The 22739-nt window shown below is 39.6% G+C and overlaps 2 protein-coding genes across 2 annotated transcripts in view; both read left to right on the forward strand.

The window, feature by feature from the left end:
* The window catches only part of LOC134540300 (protein disabled), a 32045-nt gene extending 26874 nt beyond the window's left edge, over window positions 1-5171 (forward strand). The window contains exons 6-8 of the mRNA XM_063382959.1: window positions 579-3757; window positions 3800-4023; window positions 4483-5171. Of these exons, the coding sequence (XP_063239029.1) occupies window positions 579-3757; window positions 3800-4023; window positions 4483-5171 (4092 nt within the window). The remainder of the gene's footprint in view (window positions 1-578; window positions 3758-3799; window positions 4024-4482) is intronic.
* Window positions 5172-9100: 3929 nt separating this feature from the next.
* LOC134540215 (leukocyte elastase inhibitor-like) lies at window positions 9101-21884 on the forward strand. Its single transcript, XM_063382808.1, has 8 exons — window positions 9101-9189; window positions 10414-10547; window positions 12042-12224; window positions 13754-13967; window positions 16769-16983; window positions 18568-18747; window positions 20213-20351; window positions 21633-21884. The coding sequence occupies exons 1-8, from the start codon at window positions 9174-9176 to the stop codon at window positions 21752-21754; spliced, it is 1203 nt and encodes a 400-aa protein (XP_063238878.1). The 5' UTR covers window positions 9101-9173; the 3' UTR covers window positions 21755-21884.
* Window positions 21885-22739: the final 855 nt, after the last annotated feature.

Genomic DNA, 22739 nt, shown 5'->3' on the forward strand with positions numbered 1-22739 from the left:
GTATTGCGTTTAACCTTTAATTGTCGTATACACACTTTCACTTTTGGAGGAAGTAAAATTTCTGCAGCTTGATTTTTGCTGGAATCGTGAATAAGAAATTTTTATCTCCATGTAGCATAACAGTTAATACGACAAAAAAAAAGATGCAGCCATTTTGGATTGCATTGCTAAAATGTTACCTTTATACCACCGTATTCAAATTAACATGAATTTTGTGTTCCTTTAAAACGTAAGATGCACTCTATTTGGCTGAAATTCCAGAATTAAGATTTTCCAAAGCATTAGATACATTAAATTTTTGCCTCATTTAATTTTCAAAGATCTTAAATGAGGTTTCTTTAAAATGTCTATAATCTCATTAACACTGAAATATAAAATGAGTTACTAGATTTCGAACGTTCAAACTATTCGGTCAACCAACAGGGAATATTTAAGGGAATGATAAATTTACTTTAAATGTACAAAGGATTTTTGAATGACTTTAAGAAAATTTTTGTGTTTTAGAAAAACTTGTAAAGTATAACAGTGATATGTTATCAAATGTCTAACACTATGTTTTGACTTATTTGTTTTTGCAGTCACCTGGTCAGACCGTAAACATCAGTCCACCAAAGCCACAGCAGCCAAGCAGCCATATTGATGTTTTTATGGAACTCGATCCTCTGGGCACAGGACGCAATAAACCTTACGTCGACCGGAAAGACTTTTTTCAAGAGCTGAAAAACCCTCCAAAGAAGGTTCTCAAGGACTTAGTGACTGAAGCCCCGAACGAGGCAACTGCTCCGCTTTTCAGAGCTAACTTTGACGTGAAACCTTCAGCAAGTATTCAGACATATCGCGGTTTCCCCAGTGAAGGTGTATTGGCGTCTGCAAACCAAGCTGTTAGTTCCTCCAACCTCCCAGTGTCGACGGAAACAATGAAGCCTTCGAAACCGGAAGTCGAGCCGTTCCCGACCAGCAACATGTTTAAGACTGATCCATTTGAGGATGAAAATTTCGTTTCAATTAGCAGCGTTGCAACTAGTGTTAGTGCAAGTGATCCTTTCGATACAGATTTTGCCGATTTTACAGCATTTTCAAGTGAAAGTCCTGGTCAAACGGTTACTGAAAAATTTGATACGGAGCAGAAAACACTGATCCTTCAACAAGGTCCTGAATCAGTTGCTTCTAAAGCGAATTTCCACGGACCACTGCGAGTATCTCTCCCACCGGAGAAGGAGAATGTCGAAGTACCAGTTGCGGCATTTCCCGACTTAAAAATCATCGGCATTGCAAGCCCTGCAACAAGCTCTTCAGTCAGTCTAAGCAGAATACGCAGTCGGGCGAATAAATTTCAAAAGCAAATGACCACTTCTGATATCATCCGATTGCCAAGTCCAAAAACGCATCAAATGCTAGCAGATTTAACCAGGCAAAAGTCCTTGGACTTATGCAGCGCGACTTCATCTTTTAGATTAGCCTCTAGTCCGACACCCCCTGTAACACCTTTACCAGTTTCTCTTGAAAGTTTGTCTCCACCCCACGCTGAAAGTGAACCCAAAATAATAAGTTCTTTCCAATCTAAGGTTGCTTCTTTTCCTGAGAGTCCAGACATTGATAGTTCCTCCATCATGCCAATCTCAAGGACAGATCAAAAAGAAATTGCACCAGAGCCACCGCCACGACCTACAACTAACATTATGCCTATAAAACCTCCTCCATTGCCACCAAAGAGACAACAGACGAACGAAGCCGTCAAGCCACCACCAAGACCACCACATGTTGATGAACATTCTGGTTATGATTACATCGACGAGTATAATATATCGTCAGAGCTGCGTGGTGTGGAAGATATAAACAAGATGCCACAATCCATCCCTGTAGGAACTCTTCAGTTTGATGATTTTGACGGTGGTATTTCAGTACCACGTCGACCAAAGAAAGAGTCGTCTGCTGCACCTACAGAATATGTGCCTTCTTTTCCAAAATTACCTCAAAAAATAACGAAATTTTCTCCACTTAGTACGGAAAAAATTTCTTTTGCAGCTGTCACCACAATAGAATCATTTTTACAGACTTCCACAAGTTCAACCTCCTGCTCAACCAACGAGACTCAGCATAAAAAGGCACACCAAAAAGCTTCGCTTGATATAACATTGAGCCAACTCACTAAAACTGGATTAAACGACCTTGCTCAAACTCTTGGTGTTTCCACTGATCAATTGTCTAAAATGACCCTCCAAGACTTTACCAATAAACTTTCTAAATTGACTGCATTCAGTCAAAGTGTAGAGGACAATGGCGAAGAGAATAAATCTGAAATACAAAATATTAAAAGAGAAAAATACTTAACTCTTAGGGAATCAGTTGATGAAGAGCCAGTGTTCAAAGCTGAATTTGAAGACCATTTTGATAATGTTCAAGGAAATGAAAAGTTTGAAGATGTATTCCAAAACCCATCTTTTGATAAATACGCAGTTTTCCGTGAATTGATCGAACAAGAATCCAAACGAGAATCTGCAGAACCAACTGAAAATAACAAAACAACATTATTAGAACTAGAAGAAAATACTGAAGAAGGCATTTATGTAACTCTAAAGGAAAGTGCTGAGAGTGGAGAATACGACCAAGACAGGTATGCAGCACTAAGGCAAATTTGTGCCAATGGTGACAAAGTAGCATCAGAAGCCATCTCTACAAGCAGTGACAAAGAAGAAACACAAGTAGATGATACTCTGCATAAAATTTCACATATAGACGATACAGACAGTTTTGAGACCAACACAGCTAGAGAACCAACATCTATTATTGAAACAACTATCGAAGAAGAGGATATTACAACTATTGAATCAGAAAACACTAATTTACCAGAAAAACTAAGTGTAACTAAAAAACAGGATGTATCTGGGGACAAAATAACTTCTCCAGGAACAAAATACGAACATCAAATTGTTCAGACTGATAACACTGGTATCATATCTTCTGATCATGAAATAAAAAAGATTTCTGATGAAACTGTAGTAACTAGTGAAGAAGAAACGAAGTCTCCTGTAATAGGTTGGGCCAAATTTGATATGAAACCACTAAGATTTGAGCGACCAAGGCATGAAACTTCAAACGAAGAAGTGGTTTCTCCATGGTCTAGTGATGGTAAAGACTTAATCAAAATCCCAGCTACATGGCAAGAAGAGTTTTCTTCAAAACCAGAAAAGTGCCACAAATACAAGCAAAGGACTTCTCCCTGGAAGGAAGAAGACAGTGAAGAATTTTGGGAAGATGTTACTCAACACCCACAGCATGAGAATGGTTGGAGTGATGGAGAGTCCTTTTATGATGAGATGGTGCAGGTGAAGGACAGACGACCACGAAGGAAAAAGACATCTCCGTGGAAAGACAGGAAAATATGTAGGGATGTTCCATCCTTGGAAATAAAGAAAAGAGGCGAGGAGGTGCAGCACTGGAAAGGAACGTGGAAAAGGTGTAAAGAGCGTTCCATGGACGAAGAAGAAGACGAAGAGGAATACGAATACAACAGAAGCAGGCCACGGCACAGGGGACTTTCGTGGGACGAGGAAAGGAGGAGGAGACATGGCTCTGCAGAATACGATGGAGATGGATATGAATATGGACCCAGGCAGAGACCATCACCATGGAGAGCTGAAAGAGAAAGGCGAGGTAGTTGGGAATCCGGTTCTTGGGATGAAGAAGATAGGTTTTCGCAGCGGGAATACGCAGACAGATGGTTACGAAATGATGAAGAAGAAGAATATCGTCGGCGGTGTGAGGCAGATAACGGAAACCGGTGTTATGGTCGTAGCAGAAAATACAGCGGAGGATCGGAAGGAGACTATGGCCACAGTGAGTATGTAGGTCGAAGAAGACATCGTAATTACAGGGATAGATCTCGTGAATCACCATGGGAAGAAGAATACGGCGAAAACGATCGTGAAGAATCGATGCGCTACAGGTCCAGAAAAAGAAACTGGCCTGTGCGACCAAATAGTGCCTCAGAAACTCGAAGAACTGCAGAAAAACATTCACCTGGTGATTATAAGCCAAGGCAGATTTCATGTGGGGGGAAAGTAGAAGTGAGTGATAAAGCTTTCACTTCAGAATGGAGATATAGAGACAAAGGGGCAAGGCCTCGTAGCAGGGAAAGTTACTTCAATTCTGATCAAGAATACGAATGCTGGCCACCACACAAAAGCGAAAAAATGCTGGGACATGATCAGCGATCACAGACTTTACAAATGAGGCGTCATAGACGATACAGGAGACCTAATGATTATGGTTACAACCAGAAGTCGCCTTTCGACGACGACTTTTCACTTCAGTCCTTTGAAATCCCAGACATCAGCTCAAAAGATGCATGTCCTGATGCCTCCGACAAAAGCGTGAAAAGCTCCGAAGAGATGATCCACGACACACCTGTGACGCCAACACAAGAGCCTCTGAAAATCAAAACAGATTTAACTCCGGAATTCGATACTTCCAACATTGCAGATGATCAGTTTGCAGCTGCAGAATCACAACAGAACGAAGGAGCTGGGAAGCCCCAGACGACGAGGACTCCAGCGCAGCGTCAGTCTCCGTTCGAGGACGACTTCACGCTACCTGAGACATACAACACGAATACTGCGAAAAGATGCGCTTCCAGTTTATCAAGCGACGTGAGTGATTACCTCAAGTCTCCTTTCGAGGAAGCTCAGTTCACTGGCCGTATCGAGAGCGTCGCAGAAGAACCGGCGTGTGACAGCGATTTCGACCCGAAGAATGGAAAAGAAACGGACGACGTATTCCTTCCCGTGGATAATGCGCAAGAAGGCTTGTCTGTCGCATCTAAATTTCGCAGAGAAGACGCAGCATTCCAGGATAACGCAATGGTTAGAAACAGATCACTTGAAAAGCAAGCAACGGGCCGCGAGGATTCCAGCAGGGGTGAAAAATCAACGACCCACATGAAAACCAGACTGTCACTTCTGAGAGCCGACTCATCTTCGAGTCTGAGGAAGTCGGAGTCTGTCAATATCTTCGTCCGCGAGACCGATCCATTTGACGATGACTTCTTCAGCACGAATGAGGCATCTTCGTTGGGGGCGGACAGCAGGAGAAGAGACAGGTCTAAGGCGAACAGTGATGCTACGAAGTGGACCAAGACTTTCGACTTTTTCGACTTCGAAGAAGGGCAGTGATGGATAGGTGCTAAGATTTGTATTACATCGCGATACTGATTGGAAGCGACGCAGCTCAATGGTAACTTGTAGCATCTGCGCTACCTAGCATATAGACATTTTTAGTACTTCATGTGATGGACGAGTAACATTTTTATCATCCAAGCTGTGTGAACAGCAGTGTAAAATTGTTTTGTTAGACGGAAATGTTAAAAAAAATACTATATATTTTTAACAGTTTTAAGCTGTTGCTTCCTTGCAATGCAGAAGGTTATCAAATGCTGCGTGTAGCTTTGCTTTTGTTTCGTTTATAGAGATGGAAGTGTTATTGACACAGACAGTGATACTAACCGTAATTAAAAGAAACATTTTAAAGTGAAAACTTGGTGTTATTAATTAGGAAGAATGTATGATGACGCAAGAGATATTTTGAGTCGAGAGCCACTATAATGTGTTATATGAGAAAGTTTTTACATCATTTTGTTATTTAATAAATGTTGGAATCATGTGGTACCATATTCTTATTTATGAAATAGCTGTAACACATCAAAACTTTCCCTTTACATATAATAATCGAGGAAAATCTATTGAATTGTATCACTTTTCAGAGTCACGTATTTTGCTAATTTAAATCTAAATTTTTAATAATTTATTGCTTATTCATAGATAAAGCAATTCTTCAACCTGATAAATTACTACATCCGCGAAACTTTGTATACATTTTGCATAAAAACATTTTACTATTTGCATTCTGTCTCATTGAGAAAACCAATTTCTGTAATAAATAATTCCGCGTATGTCTGTAACTGGAGCTCCTAAATATTATCAACATAATTATCTTAAATCGGCATTAAAAAAAGTAGAAAAATACATAGCAAATTAAATTTGACAAACCGTCGCTCTTAAGAATACAATTTAACGCTTCTCTCTTTAGTTTATTTATATTTTAGATTGCCTTTAACCCCAACACATTTTAGATGTGTCTGTATCCTTATGATATAAATATTTTTTAATTAATTCATGATTGCAATGAGTTGTGATTGATACAACTTGCAGAACCATCTCGTAGGATCTTCAAACTGTTTTTATTTAGCTTTTTCTTATGTATAGAGACCGGAAAAATTCGCAGATTCATTTCGTGATAGTCTGAAATTCATACACATAACCCTTTAAGCTGCTCTTGCTATTGGCTCACTGTTCGTCCGGGCGACTCCGGGCCAATTAGAGACCCTAAACCAAAGAAGTGACGAATCTCGGGGCAATACCAGTTGAACGACTCACAAGTCAGCAGCCAAACGAACTGGCGTTATTTGCCCGAGTGTACAGAGGACTGTGTAGACTATCCTGGAGGTCATCGGAACCCGCGAATTTTTCAGGTCTCTGCGTTACGTATGTTTATAAATACAATTATTTTCTCAGCAGACGTCACACTTCTGCGACAGTTAGAATCTTTTCAAAAACTTTTTTTCTGTTAATTAGTTTCTGTTTCGCACGTACTCTGCCTATCTTGGGCCAAATGGCAATGAACGTAAAATAAAATATTTTTTCTCTATCTCTCTCTATTTCACCCCCCCCCCCCCCCCCCCCCCCCCCAAATCAAACCAGTGGTCGTGGAGATACAGGTGGTAGCAGTTATTGCAACTGTCTCAGCGGCAATGTCTCCTCCAGACGAGAAAGCTGCTACATCAGCATTTGAACTGAGTGATCATGGTTTGAACGACCACTCACACGGGGAAGCCTTCTTTTCACAGACGAGAGAGCCAAACTCCCGATCGTGCATCTTCGGTCTTTTTTTTTTTTTTTTTGTTCATTGTAAATAAATATGGTGGTGTTGATAAAAGGAAATACCATAAACAATGCAACGGTATTTATTTGGAATTGTTTTTAGAGGAAAATACCTAATTGAAGAAACGTACTTCGTGGATTTGCATATTTTTCATACCGTATAAAATCTAGGAAGTCTTTGTCTTCCACAAATATTCTCGGGGCGCCCCATATTATGTGAATGTTTATTTTGGACAACTCATGATAACTAATGGTCAATTAGGTTAGGTTAGCTACATTATAAATACTTTAAAACATTGTGGACGGTTGAATATGGTTAGGATAGCTACATTAAAGATACTGTGAAATCATGTAAACGGTTTCCTAGCCCTGGATAGCTACATATTAAAAAAAGTTATTTGCTAAGCAACCACAAAATGATTTTACAGTATTTTTAATGTAGCTATACTTACCTAATATAACCAACCATCCACAATGTTTTAAAGTATTTACAATGTAGCTAACCTATCCTAATCGACCGCAAAATTAAATGCCACACCGGTTTATACAATGAGATGGAACGGGGGGGGGGGGGGGGGGGGGGGGGGGGGAAAGCGAGCGTGAACTTCGGGGAACTTCGGGTGTGGCTCTCTCGTCTGTGAAATGAAGGCTTCCCCTCACACGGACGTCAAATGTCACAGGGAAGAGCGCGGGAGACAGACCGCTCTTGAAACGCAACACAAGTGTGTCAGAGTGTGTTCACCAGATTACACCTCAATTTCACACTCAATTTAACCGGCTAACTTTAAGAACGGTAACTCGAAAAAAATATAAAATAAAAAATTTTCATATATATAATAATGTTAAAATATGAAAGTTTTGGAATTTATGAATGTATATGTTTGTTACTCAATCATGTCTTTAGTACTAAACCGTTTTAAATTAAATTTTAAACAGAGTTGAACCATATTTAGAATTACTGCATATGCTATATATAAATTAGAAACACAGCCACTGAAAGGGTGGAAAAGGAAAAATTAAGTTTCATAAAATGAAACTAATCTTTACAGCAAATGTGGTAAGAAGTAAGATATTGGGTATGTAATTGATTTAGCTTGCAGTAAATATTTAGCTGATTAAAGCCAGTAACTCTACCTTAAACCACTGCAGTGCTTTCCAAAAGTATTTTTTACGATAATTTCAATTTATGTCTACAAGATACAAAAAAAAACTTATTTATTTTGTACTTTTTTTGAGAAAGTGAATATAACTGCAATGAAAACAACGGGAAAAATTTTGTAAAAATTATAATTGAATAATTAATAGGTACATCTCACACAAGCATCGCTATCAGCACAGCTACAGTTATTACATTGGCTTAACTTATTACTAGGGGCAGGTACTTTTCGCGAAAAAAAAAAAAAATCTGAACACCTATTAGACTGCAACAAGACATATCCGCATCAGAGATTTCTTCCTTGTGATTGGCGGCCGTCTGCGAGAGAAGTCGTCGCCTCGTTTGACCGAGCCACTCAGGACGCGTTTGCTTCCGCGCTGAAACACTGTGATCGGTGCTGTGACAGTAGACGAGTGCATGACAGAAACCGACCCAATCACGGAACACAGACGATGCTACAGTGTTTTAACTTATAACTAGTGTCGGAATCTTTTCGCGAAATATGCATGTCCCTACTGTCCCTACTTATTACCTACACCTTCCGGACGAAATTTGTTGTAAAAAAAAAAACAACACAACACAACACGAGTGAAAGACATCGGCGAAATAATCGTTAAAAAAAAAAGTAGTATATGCGCGGAGTGTTTTGGTGAACCACGGGGAACAGAAATCGGGACACACGGACATGGGTACAACTCAGATGCTCCGGACAGAATGTCCAGACTCTGACCACCGTGTCACGTCTGTCCGTGACGACAAACCGACAAGACGGGAAAGTCATTCGGAACACACTTGACGCACGGAAAAATCCCACGCATTCAATGTCAATCGCGCAATATTTTAAAAATAAAAATTTTCAATATCCAACTCAGCAAACAGTTACGAAATGGCTTTGTTGGGGGTTGGGAAGGGGGAGGGGGGGGGGGGGAGAGAAACCGGCAACATGCTAATCGGCTGATCAGATATCATATCTGTTTGCGATGCCGCTCATTGTCTTCGACAGGTATAAAAATGTAACTGTGTAAGTGGAACAGCACATTCGAGAGAGGCACACAGTTGATCGTGAACGCTACTACGTCATAATGCAAAAATTTTCAGGTACTGTATATATTTTTTTATTATTCATTAATATTAATTTTAAACTATGTTATACCTAGAGACCGGAAAAAATCGCGGATTCATTTCGTGATATGCTGAAATTCAAACATGTGTACAATTCTGCTGGTTCTGCTATTGGCTCGCAGTTTAACTGGAGCTCTCTGGGACAATGAGAGACTATCAACCAAAGAAGCGTCGAATCACAAGCTACCCAGTGGAGACGCCTCACAAGTTAGCACCCAATGAACACGCGTGTTTACTTGAGAAATGCAGAGGATAATGGAGGCTACCAGCCTAGAGGTCATTGAATCCGCGAATTTTTTCCGGTCCCTAGTTATACTTAATGATGACATGAACAAATAATTATACTCAAGTGGTACTAGTTATAAATATAAACAATAAATTTTCACTGTTTGAAAAATAAAGTAAGATAGTTTGCTGTCAATCAGAAGTTAGGTTCGCTTCCTGTTACGAAATTGAGATTTTTCTGGCCAATATGAGGTTTAAGGTTAACTGGAAAGAGGAACCACTGATACATTTTAATTGTATGTTGTAAGCTATTTAATTATTAAGTACTATAACTTCAGAAAATTAACAAGTTATGCGTTTTTGTAACCATCTTCGAATCTTGACTTTGTTTGAGCTTGACCAGATAAAGTAATTGAAGCTGACAAAGATAAGTGTTTGACGTATAAAAGATAAAGACAGCAATCCGAATAGAAAAAAAATATTTACTCTGCCATCGTAAAATCTGTACAACCGACTGAAAAATGTGTCAAAATCATAACAAATTTGAGAATTTTGAAATGCCAGGTAAAATTAATTAATGTTTTCTGAAAGAAATTCAAACCATTTCTTGAAGTAGCCTGAGGCATTCCAGTTAGACCTAAAAAGTTTCAGTACTGCAGTCAAATAAATTCTCTTTATTTGTAAAACCTAAAAACGTTAAAAATGTAACTTTGGCAGGTAATTATGCAAAAGTATGCGCTGTACATATTTTTCATTTCGTGAAAGTTAAACTATTGAAGAAGTCTACAAGTTTATATGTAATTACTGTAAATATAAAATCTTGATCTGAAATGCGAGGCACCCCCTTAAGTGCCTGAAATCGTCGATGTAAAAATTAGCCATTTTTTTAGTATGTTCGGTATTATTTTTCTTTAACAGTATTATGTTCTAAAATAATGAAAACCCAAATAATTTTTTTTGTGTGTGTGAAAACAGGAGTACTGGTGCTGCTGGCTGGGGCAATTCTCGTGACGGGGAAATCTGTCCTCGAGAGAAGCAATGTCGACAGCATATCTGCCCTGAAAACTGTCTCAAACGGAAATTCAAAGTTCTCCTTTGATCTCTTGAAGGTAGGCATACTGAGACATAGAACTATCACTTTCAAGGTTGCGACAAAATAATGGTGTTCGCATCTGGCATGCTACAAAGTTGTCTCTGACCAGGGTTTTAAAATCAATGTCATGAAAAAAATCAATTAATTTTTAATTACTGGATAAATATCCAGTCGTACACACGCATTAGTAGAGTACTACTTTATGAATTCGCATTTGTTTCGGAACCAATACACCAATTCAATGTACTTATAATGCAAACAAACTATAGTGTCCCCACATACAAGAAATGTTAGAACTGCAGGCTAAACATGTAAAATCGCATTACAAAAAATGAGTAGAGCTTGAAGTATGACAGATACTTGGTGTAGATAAATGAATAAAAGTACGTAAAAATAACTTTAAACATTTAAAAAAATAATCACTCATCGTGAGGCAGAAGTGAAAGTCTACATGAGTAAAAGTTTAAATTGGACACTTATGTAGCAATGTTACATTTGCATAAAAAGGTTTAAAGTGCTTCTAATAGTAATAATTTTCACATGTGGGCCAACTATAGACCCTCAGTCGAAGCATTATCGAATTACGAGTCTCCCATTTGAGACGCCTCACAAGTCAGCAGCCAATGAACTGGCGTTTATTCGCCCGAGTGTACAGAGGACTGTGTAGACTATCCTGGAGGTAATCGAAACCCGCGAATTTTTTCCTGTCTCTAGCTATAAACAGAGACCTGAAACATTCGCGGTTTCGATGACCTCCAGGATAGTCTACACCGGTCCTCTGTACACTCAGGGCAAATAACGCCAGTTCGTTGGCTGCTGACTTGTGAGTCGTCGTCTCAACTTGTTTTGCCCGTAATTCGTCACTTCTTTGGTTGAGGGGTTTCTCATTGGCCCAGAGTCGCCCAGACGAACAGTGAGCCAATAGCAAGAGCAGCCAAAAGGTTTATGTGTATGCAGGGACGTCGGAACGTTTTCATGTGTTAAGGAGGGTCGGGGGGGGGGGGGGAAATATGTATCACACTTACCTCAGTCCTAGATGCAAAATTGTGATATTTAATGAGTTTCCGAACCAAAATATTAAATATACCATTCCAAGAATTTGATGACGTAGTATGTATTAAATACTACTCTGACAGTAGACGTAGTACAATTTAAATAAAATACCATCTAGGAATTGGCAATCGTTTCACAATAAATTGACAATCATAAATTTGATTTTCTAATCAATGTGATCACCAATGCAACGTTTGTATTAACTACTGTTTGAGAAAAATACTACTAGGACCAAACATTTATTCTGGGAAAAGGAGGGGGGGGGGGGCGAAATGTTACTCTCGCCCCCCCCCCCATGTATAACAGCACGGGAGCGACTCGCCCCTGCTGCCCCCCCCCCCCCCTGTTCCGACGTCCCTGTGTGCATGAATTTCAGACTATCGCGAGATGAATCTGCGAATTTTTCCTTGTCTGTAGGTATAAATGTGATATTCTGTACGGTGTGTGTGTTCGCCAGGCCATAGGCGGCGACCAGAAGGACAACCTGGTGGCCTCGCCGCTCAGCCTGCACGCGGCGCTGGGGTTCCTGTCCCAGGGCTCCAAGGGCTCCACCAAGCAGCAGATCCTGAAGGCCGCCTACCTGCCCGGCGACGACGAGGTCACCCGCGCAGGCTTCAGGACTCTGCTGACCCCTATGCGCGTGAGCGTCGCCAACTCGTGGGCCATCCACACATTTCCATCACGGGGCCCCTGGACCCAGGATCGGAGACTACCCTCCCCCCTCCCAAGTCAACAACTAAATTTACAAAGGGGGGGGCAACATACCTTTTTTATAAAGAATCATTGATCCTCCCCTATTGAAGCGGGTTGTCCGGGGGTCCTCCCCCGGGAAAAAATTTGTATTTCAAGGTGGAAAATGGTGCTATTTAAGCAGTTTTATTATCTGAAAATTGATTACCCAGGACTTTCTTTGCCCCCGTTTGCCACCACTTCAAGGTTTCAGAGGGGGGGGGGCAAAATACCCCTGCCCCCCCCCTCTGTTGTTGCGCCCCTGCCCCCAGTCGCGTAGCAAGCGGGTGGCAGGGGTGGCTCCCGCCAGGTGCGCCGGCGCACAGGGAAGGAGTGGGGGGGGGGGGGGGTTTGCCGCCACGACGGTTTCGCGGTTACTGAACCCTCCCCCCCCCCCCATGAGGGGCCGCCATTTTCAAGTCTGGCCAGGGGCGGCAGTCACCTAGCTACGCCACTGCCACCCCCCCCCCCCTCCTTTTCCCTTTTTAACAATTTTACAGACACGTGCCACATTATAATTTCATGGTTATTTCTTGCCTGCACTCTTTTTTTTAAGAATGTTATTTAACCTGAAAATACAGGATAAAATAATGGTTACTATTTCATAAATCCAAACTTAAGCTTTATTTTATAAAATTATTTTACTTTAAAAATAACCACGGCGAGTATGTCTATGTATTTCACACACTGGGATAAAAATAAACAGGGCCGGGCCCAGACCCACCCTTGTAGGGGTCCATGCGTCAACTAACAACAGTTACTTTTCGACAGTTCACTTCCATGCACGGTTTGTTAACTATAATGACAATGATAGTTATTCTCCCCGAAATCTGACTCCCATTAATATACATATATATAAATAATAAATTACTATAAAAAAAACCTTCAAGAAAAAATTAATGCAAAAACGTTTCTCTTCAAGCATTCCAAATGATGCTGAAACCTTGAAGAAAGCACTGTGTGATATATTTTTTTGCACGATAAAAGTCCAGAATTTCTTGCATGCATGTTGGTTTTTTTTTTTGGATCATTATAAGAACTATGCATAACTATCATTCCTGACTAATTGACGTTAGATGAACACAACAATTACTGTTCTCAATTAAGTGTTTGTATGTAATGCCCAGGGACCGGAAAAATTCGCAGATTCATTTCGCGATAGTCTGAAATTCATACACGTATACCTTTAAGCTGCTCTTGCTATTGGCTCACTGTTCGTCTGGGCGACTCTGGGCCAATGAGAAACCCTCAACCAAAGAAGTAACGAATCACGGGGCAAACCAGTTGAGACGACTCACAAGTCAGCAGCCAAACGAACTGGCGTTTATTTGCCCCGAGGACCGGTGTAGACTATCTTGGAGGTCATCGAAACCGCGAATTTTTCACGTCGCTACTCATGTGTGATGCCAGACGGTGTGTGTTTTTGTCGTGCCTCCACAGAGCAATGCGAACTACACTCTGAATCTGGGGGACGCTGCTTTCGTGGAGAAGACATTCTCCTTGGAGAAGTCCTTCCAGGAGGTGGCTCGCTCCAGCTTCAGGGCGGACACGGAGTCCTTGGACTTCGCTTCCGACACCACCGGAGCCATCGCCGCCATCAACCAGTGGGTGGAGGAGAACACCGCCGGCAAGATCAGGAACCTCGTTTCTTCAAGTACGAGCTCGTCTTTCAAATACAGAAGAAAAAAAAAATTAAAAGTCCCATGGAGTAGTTTTGCATCTGCGTGTATCGTATTGCATCCGCAGAGGTGCCCCCCCGCCCCCCAAACACTATGACTCACCCCCCCCCCCTCCTAACCTAATGATGCGCCCCCTCCCCCCCCCCCCGTAAAATTTTTATGCCATTTTCTCAATGATTTACTCAATTATTTTATAACATTATACTTTTTTAGTATTATATTTTATCACATTTTGCATTAATTAAAACTGATTTTCTAATAATAATTTTGGTCATATCAGGTAATATTTCCATCCTGAACCGACAGATGCCAAACTGCTTTTGTTGAGGAAAGTGCGGGGTTGCCAATTTGATTTACAAGATCCCTTTCAATTATCAAAGCACCAGAAAAGTATTTTCACATTAGAAGCTATAATTATGTAAATAATATATACATTTTTCTCGTCTTTTAACCACCCCCCCCCCCTCCTGAAATTTTAATGACGCAGTCTGCGTCGTTACCTCCCCTTGTGGGCACCCCTGGCATCCGAAACCATTTTGGGAAGCCTATACGATGTACATTATGTATTGCACAGACCCGAACAAGACCGAATATCTACCTTCGGCCATAACGTCGGCATTAAAATGATTTGACAGTTTTTTTAATGTAGCTATACTAAACCTAACATAACCAAAAATCCAAAATTTTGTAAAGTAATAAACAAAAAAAACTGACGAAGTTGGCCGAAGGTAGATATTCGGGCTTGTTCGGGTATGTGCAATGCAGAATGTACATCATAGGCTCCTCAAACCAGGGGCCCAACAACAGGAGGGGGGGGCAAGGGTATTTTGCCCCCCTCTGAATTCTTGAAGTGGGGGCAAACGGGGGCAAAGAAAGTGTTGTGTATTCAATTTATAGATAATAAAACTGCTTAAATAGCACCATTTTCCACCTTGAAATACAAATTTTCCCGGGGGAGGACCCCTGGACCCCCCGCTTCAATAGGGGGGATCGATGATTCTTTATAAATGGAAATTGTAAATTGTAAATTGGAAATTTAGTTGTTGCGCCCCTGCTTCAAACCATTTGCACTTAACATTTGTTTATATTATTACATAGCAAAGAGATGGGCTTAAACTATACCCAGAATAACCTGTGCAGAGACACTGTAAATGGAAGACAATATCTTCATGACGATGTCCTTAATCTAACTGCCAAAACAGAGGTGGGGTCGCTCCTACCAGACTTGCTGGTTACGTTTCAAGAATACCTTTTAGTAAGCACGATAATTTAGTGTTCTATTGCAATGTATTAATATATTAATTATATATCTCTTTGTATTGAATTCAAAATGTATACCTCAAAAACTTACATATTTAGATATTTATATCAACATAGGACTTTTATTATAAGTAAAAACTTAGCGCAACTCCCATAAAAAAAAAACGTGTGTGTACGAGTCGCTAAGTTATCTCGTGATAATTGACGTGCAGAAAGGGCAAGCTCTATTCCTACTCTCGCTCTCCGGGTGCTGTCACAACTTAGAAACACACAACTTAGAAACACATAACTTAGAAACACACAACTTTGAAGATTCCATCTTGTGTGTTTCTAAGTTATGATAGTTCTACGTTGTGTATTTCTAAGTTACGTGTTTCCTAAGTTATGATGGTTCTAACTTATGACAGTTCTAAGTTACGTGGTTTTTTTCGAGGTTTCTAAGTTATGACTAGAGACCGGAAAAATCCGCAGATTCATTTCGCGATAGTCTGAAATTCATATACTTATACATTTAAGCTGCTTTTGCTATTGGCTCACTGTTCGTCTGGGCAACTCTGGGCCAATAAGAAACCCTCAACCGAAGAAGTAACGAATCACGGGCAAACCAGTTGAGACGACTCACAAGTCAGCAGCCAACGAACTGGCGTTTATTTGCCCGATTATACAGATGACTGTGTAGAATATCCTGGAGGTCATCGAAACCGCGAATTTTTCAGGTCCCTGCTTATGACAGTTCTAAGTTACTTGTTTTTTTTTTTCTCGAGGTTTCTAAGTTATGACTAGAGACCTTAAAAATTCGCGGATTCATTTCGTGATAGTCTAGAATCCAATAACGTTTGCATTTTATACTGCATCAGTGATTGGGCCACAGTTAATCTGAATGATGCTCGGCCAATGAAAAACCTTAAAAAATAGAAGCATCGAATCACTAGCGTCCCAGTTAACAGGTCCCACGAGTCAGTATCCAATGAGCTGATGTAATTTTTCCCGAGTGCATAGAGGATCATGGAGTATATCCTACAGGTCATTGATATCGCGAATTTTTCCGGTCCCTAGTTATGACTGTTCTAAGTTGAGTGTTTCTAAGTTATGACGGTTATAATTTGTCTGTTTCTACGTTATGAATGTTCTAAGTTGAATGTTTCTAAGTTATGACGGTTCTAAGTTGTCTGTTTCTAAGTTATGACTGTTCTAAGTTGTGTGTTTCTAAGTTATGACTGTTCTAAGTTGTGTGTTTCTAAGTTATGACTGTTCTAAGTTGTGTGTTTCTAAGTTATGACTGTTATAAGTTGTGTGTTTCTAAGTTATGACTGTTCTAAGTTGTGTGTTTCAAAGTTATGACTGTTCTAAGTTACGACTGTTCTAAGTTATGTGTTTCCAAGTTGTGTGTTTCTAAGTTATGACTGTTCTAAGTTGTGTGTTTCTAAGTAATGACTGTTCTAAGTTGTGTGTTTCTAAGTAATGACTGTTCTAAGTTATGTGTTTCTAAGTGATGTGTGGTTCCCTCGTTCTCCAGGCGACGTGTCCTCGGGCACCAAGGTGGTGCTGGCCAACACGCTGTACTTCAAGGGCACCTGGGAGAAGGGCTTCAACAGCTCGCTGACCAAGAAGCAGGCGTTCCGCGTGGACAGCGAGACCTCGGTCCAGACGGACATGATGACCACCACGGACGGTTTCAGCTTCGCCGTCAACAAGGACCTGGGTGCCAAGGTGCTGGCGCTCGACTACAAGGTACGGCAGCACACCGCGGATGCAACTATTTTTTTGACGTGATTAGTAGAGACTGGAAAAATTCACACTTCGGATGACCTCCAGGATAGACTCCACCATTCCCTACATACTCGGGCAAATGCCACCTGCTCATTGGCTATTGACTCGTGTCACCTGTCAACTGGGACGCTTGCGATTCGATACAATTTTTTTTTGGTTGAAGGTTTTCCATTGGCTCAAAGTCCTCCAGATAAACTGTGAGCCAATCAGAGAAGCAATTTAAAAGGTACAGTTGTTTGGATTCTATCATATCGTGAAATAAATCCGCGAATTTTTCCGGTCTCTAGTGATTAGACACCTGAAAAATTCGTGAGTTAATTTCGTGTAACGCTAAAATTCAAATAATTATACCTTGGTGCTGCTTCTGCCATTGGTCCACTGAGGACTGAGGACTGAGGGCCAAATAGAGACCCTCACTTATAGAAGTGTCGAATCACAGGCCGCCACCCAGTCGAGACGACTCACAAGTCAACAGCCAATGAACAGTTGGCATTTGCCAGAGTGTGTGTAGAGGATATTGGAGTCTATCCTGGAGGTAATTGAACCCGCGAATTTTTCCGGTCTCTAGTGATAACGTCTTATAAATCGATGAACGCCGGCTGCTCGCACGAAAAATTATCACGTTCCGCCTGAGCCGAGCGTGCAAGAACCGGCCAACCACCACGGCGAGAAAATCTTCTATAATATCAAACAGGTTAAGGCCGTTTTTTTTAACTAATTGTTCGTGATTGTATGTAAAGAAATTATTTATATTAAATTTGCAAAAAAAACTGTAAATAATATTTGAAATAAAAAAGTACGCAATTTTTCATCAATGTTTTCTTATGACGTTATCACGTAAAATTATCGTCCGTAAACCGACTTTACAGAAACCACCCCCCCCCCCCTTTTTTTTTTTTTTAACTATCAGGCATCTACCAACTAGTGATAGTGCAAATTTTGAAATGTTCACCATTCTCTTTCCCCATAGGCTACCGGTTTTAAAGTGCACACCTGAATGTACTGATAGGTGTTTGTTTTAAAGAATGATATTGTGTGCAGTTTGGGACATGGGCCCTCACATTTGATTACAGGGCTCAGAACCCCTTCCCAATTTTACAGTCACGTGCCACATTATAATTGCATGGTCATTTCTTACCTACACTCTTTTTTAGAATGTTATTTAACCTGAAAATATATGGTATAATTATGATTACTATTTTATAAGTCCAAACTAAGGTTTATTTATAAAATTATTTTACTTTAAAGTAACCACAGCAAGTATGTATATTTATTTCATACACTGAGATAAAAAACGAAAGTAGTCACAGAAAAATAAAATTAGCTGTAGGTTGTAGTATTTTCTGAAATTTCATTGAATAAAATAATATTCAGTATGTTTTTCTGGTAGGTAAAAAAAAATTATGATAGTTAAACATTTAAAAATAAACGGGGCTGGGTCCCGGAGTCCACCCAGCTCCACTCTTGTGGGGTCCACGGTTTGGGATGTAAACATGCAGAGCTTTAAATGACAGATGAAGTGATCTTAATACATCGTGTTTCCAGGGGAAGGAGGCCAGGATGCTGATTGTTCTCCCGAACAAAGTGGACGGCTTGGCGGAGCTGGAGTCAAGCATCAGCAGCCTGGACAAGATCAAGGCCGGCCTTTTTCCGGAGAGCGTTGAAGTGACTCTGCCCAAGTTCAACATCGAACAAGAACTCAACTACAACTCTGTTCTGCAGGAGGTGGGTGGACCATATTTAACAGTTTATTCATGTGGGGAATATAGCATTCATGAAACTAATGCATAGGGCCATGCATATTTCGCAAAAAGATTCCGAGACTGGCTGAAAGTTAAAACACTGTAGCATCGTCTGTGTTTCGTGATTGGGTGAGTTTCTTTCAGGTACAAGTCAATTGTTAAAACGCCAATCACAGTAATTCATTGCGGCAGCAAATGCGTCCTGAGTGGCTCAGCCAAATAAGTCAACTACTTCTCTCGCAAGCGGCCGCCAATCACAAGGAAGAAACCTCTGGTGCAGGTGTACCTTGTTGCAGTCTAACAGGCATTCAGATTTATTCGCGAAAAATGCCTGTCTCTACTAATGCATATTGCTTGACTAGCACATTTTTCAATGAATGTAATCAATGAAGGATGACTGGATAATCTCGATTTAAATGTAGGCTACCATAACTGCACATTCATACTAGGAAAAAAAAAAAAAGAAAGACCGAAGAGATTCTATTTCAATGCTGTATAATCATAAGCGAAAATTTGGCCTTCATCTTTCTATATGGGAACAATATTTAATCATAAAGAACAAAATGGCTGTTTAGAATACTTTATCATGTTTTAAAGATAAAAGAATTTATTTATTTTTATCTCCTGATAAAAAAAAATTATATAATATATTCAAAACCATTATACAGCCAGTTCTACTGTTTCGTTCTGTAGGTGCCAAGTCTGCTAAAATAAAAAAAAAAAACAAGTTTTATATCTCAAAATAGTTATTTAAAAAAAATTATAATTGAATTTTCTTATTTAGTAACCAATGTCTGTATCTTTTTTTCAAGATTTATATATATTTCTAATTTTTATCTGTTTTATATCTTAAATGATTGTAATAATAGGCTAATAATTCCTGATTATTAGTTTAATAGTAACCTAACTGAAACTGGTTATTATAGAAGACGTTTTAACTCTTCATATGCCCTTTGTTTTTCAAGACAAGGGCTCAATCTATGTGAAATGATTAATACTTTAATTTTTTTGACGTCATAACGTCTTATAAATCGATGAACGCCGGCTGCACGCACGAAAAAGCATGACTCATTGTCACGTGTCGCCTGAGCCGAGCGTGCAAGAACCGGCCAACCACTGTGCGAGAAAATCTTCTATAATATCAAACAGGTTAAGGTTGGCTTTTTAAAAGCAGCAATTTAAAAAATTTGATTTTTGTCCAATTTCGTCATTTCAAATTAACAATTTACTGACATTGATTTGATTTTTAATTTATTTATATAACTAATTGTTCGTTATTATATTTAAACAAATTATTTAAATTAAATTTGCAAAAAAACTGTAAATAATATTTGAAAATTAAAAAGTATGAATTTTTCATCAATGTTTTCTTATGACGTTATCACGTAAAATTATCGTCCGTGAACCGACTTCACATACAACCCCCCCCTTTTGTTTTTAATTGGTAGCTTGGCATCACCACTCTCTTCACTTCCGAGGCTGATCTGACTGGTATTTCGGAAACTGGTGAGCTGTCGGTCAGCGAAGTGAAACAGAAGGCCTCCATCGAAGTCAGCGAGGACGGCACTGTGGCGGCTGCTGCAACTGGTGAGGATTACCGTTATCACACGCCATTAATATTACCAACGGCCAAAATCTGAAACCTGTGTCAAAACAAGAGGAAATTATATTTTCAAGTGTTTAAAGAACCCACAGTGACCAAAGACATAAGATACCTGTTTATAATATGAAACGGTGAAGAATTTGGCCAAGGAGTTACCATTTTGCTAGGAGCACTCGTAGATGTGTTTCACCCGCAATATAGATTTGGGCATGAAACCATTTCACCAATACATGTGTCAGGAAAAATTTACCAGTCTAAATAATATGATCGAAATTTACATTATATTACTTTTAAATTTAATTTAGAGGACTGTTTAGCTTTTTAAAGTACAATAATTTATATTTAATATTTAAATTAAAGAAAAAAATAAACATAAAATACACTTTTTAAAAGGCTCACTAAATACTGTATAGTAAAATGTAAAGTGGAAAGTTACAAAAAAAAAATATGCATAGCATTAAAAACCTCCTCCATTGAAAAAAACACTTCAATGTCAACTTTCATGGCGATAGTTCAAATGATTTCAGAGTTTATCAATGTCACACATACCAGCAACCCATTTTACGTAATTAGATTACAACTGAAACAGTAAAATTTCTGAGAGATACTAATGTTATTTGACACACAATGTGTTACAAGCCCACATACATGTACGGGAAACTCCATAAAGAATTTTTTAAATTTTTTGACGTGACGTCTAATAAATAGAAAACCCGGCTGCACACACGAAAAAGTGTCCCGTAACGCACATTGTCCCGTTACGCTCATTGTACGCTTGCGCCGCATCTATCTCTCTTACACTCGATTGGAATAACCATCGATTTGACCTTTTCGAGGCACATTAAACTTGAAACACTCCCAATTTGTTTCCTACTTTTCCTATATTCGTCCTATCCTAAACAGAATAACACAAGATTGGAAGAAGTTAAACAGCAAACATGTATAAAAGTTTTAGTCAAAATAATCTCTTCGTTAAAGTAATAAAACATATTTGAATTAATGAGTGCAAATAAAAGTAAATATATATTTTAAATTGTAGATTTCATTTCAGTCCTTCTTTGTATCCATACAAAATATAGTGATAATTCAATAAAAAAAAAGATTCAATTTTATTCATAAAAGTATGCAATCATTTCATCAATGCTTCGTCATGACGTTCTCACGTTTAAACTATCGTCCGTAAACCGACTTTACAGACAACCAATATTATTTTTTCTCTCAGAAATGTCGTGTTCCACCTGAATGTTGTTACTGAATGTTTACAGAGGTCGACATGCCGGGGGCGGTCCTCACCCACGAGTTCAAGGCCGACCATGGATTCCTGTACGTGCTGGAGCACGTCCCCAGCAGCTCTGTGCTCATGTACGGCAGGTACACGAAGCCTTGAAGCAGCCGGGAGGCTCGCCACACCGACCGCTGCTCTCTCAAGTCGGAGATCGAAAAAATATGGCCGTAAACTGATGTACCTAGTTACGCTCGAAAAATAAATCCAGTTTTTGGCTGTGCAAAAAAAAAAACGAATTTTTTTTTCATTAGTGTGGACCACTTACAGTTCTAACCCTGCTTGCGAACATGCGAGCGTTTACTAACTTCATCAGATCACAGTGGACAGTGACTAATGATATCGCCACCTGATTGGCAAAAGGACGAATGTTACAAAATCGTAATTTTACAGGAGGAACCAAAAACTGTTAAAATATTAACAAATACAATATAGGCAATAAAAGAGGCATCGGAATAAAAACACCAGTTTACTTTATATGTAGTTAGTCCCTTTGCCAAGATGTGTATTAAATTTTAAAGAATTTTACCAACATAAAAATTAAAAATCGTAAAAAATGTAACATTCGCCCTTTTGCCAATCAGTCGACGATATGATACGACCATATTCTTGTCGTCTACGTTCGAGGCTCTCTTGCAACTGAACTGTCCAATTAGTTCTTGTATGTCCAAAGCCACATGGGATGTTTTTTTACTAATGACTGTATCCACGGACTCGTTGGGTAGCAAAGTACATCCAAAGCACACACATATCTGCTCCACGCCGATGTTGGGAACGCAGTGCCGTTAAAATGCCCCTGACGTACCTGAGCCCGTCGTAAACAAAGAACAGAAGAGGATATGCAATCGAATCACACATGTAATACCGCCAAAGGATGTGAACTTGTTAGCTGCCAAATCAGCAAATCTCTATTACATGTAGGGACATTTTAGTCTTGCTCCGCTAATGACACATCAACATACACACACGATTCAGTCAAATTTTTTAATCGTAATAAACAAGCTTATCATGTGACACAGAACGAGTTTAGATTCAGAATTCAAACTTTCATCGGGGGAACAGCACCCGTGATGCCAGACAATAATAAACA

The sequence above is a fragment of the Bacillus rossius genome, chromosome 16 (genome assembly GCF_032445375.1).
Source record: "Bacillus rossius redtenbacheri isolate Brsri chromosome 16, Brsri_v3, whole genome shotgun sequence".
Classification (NCBI taxonomy): domain Eukaryota; kingdom Metazoa; phylum Arthropoda; class Insecta; order Phasmatodea; family Bacillidae; genus Bacillus; species Bacillus rossius.

What these genes read in the sequence shown, in the direction of transcription:
- LOC134540215 (XM_063382808.1), top strand. An exon ending in CTCTGCTGACCCCTATGCGC is followed by an intron (nt 12,225 to 13,753) that starts GTGAGCGTCGCC and finishes GTGCCTCCACAG; the next exon opens with AGCAATGCGAACTACACTCT. An exon ending in ACAACTCTGTTCTGCAGGAG is followed by an intron (nt 18,748 to 20,212) that starts GTGGGTGGACCA and finishes TTTAATTGGTAG; the next exon opens with CTTGGCATCACCACTCTCTT.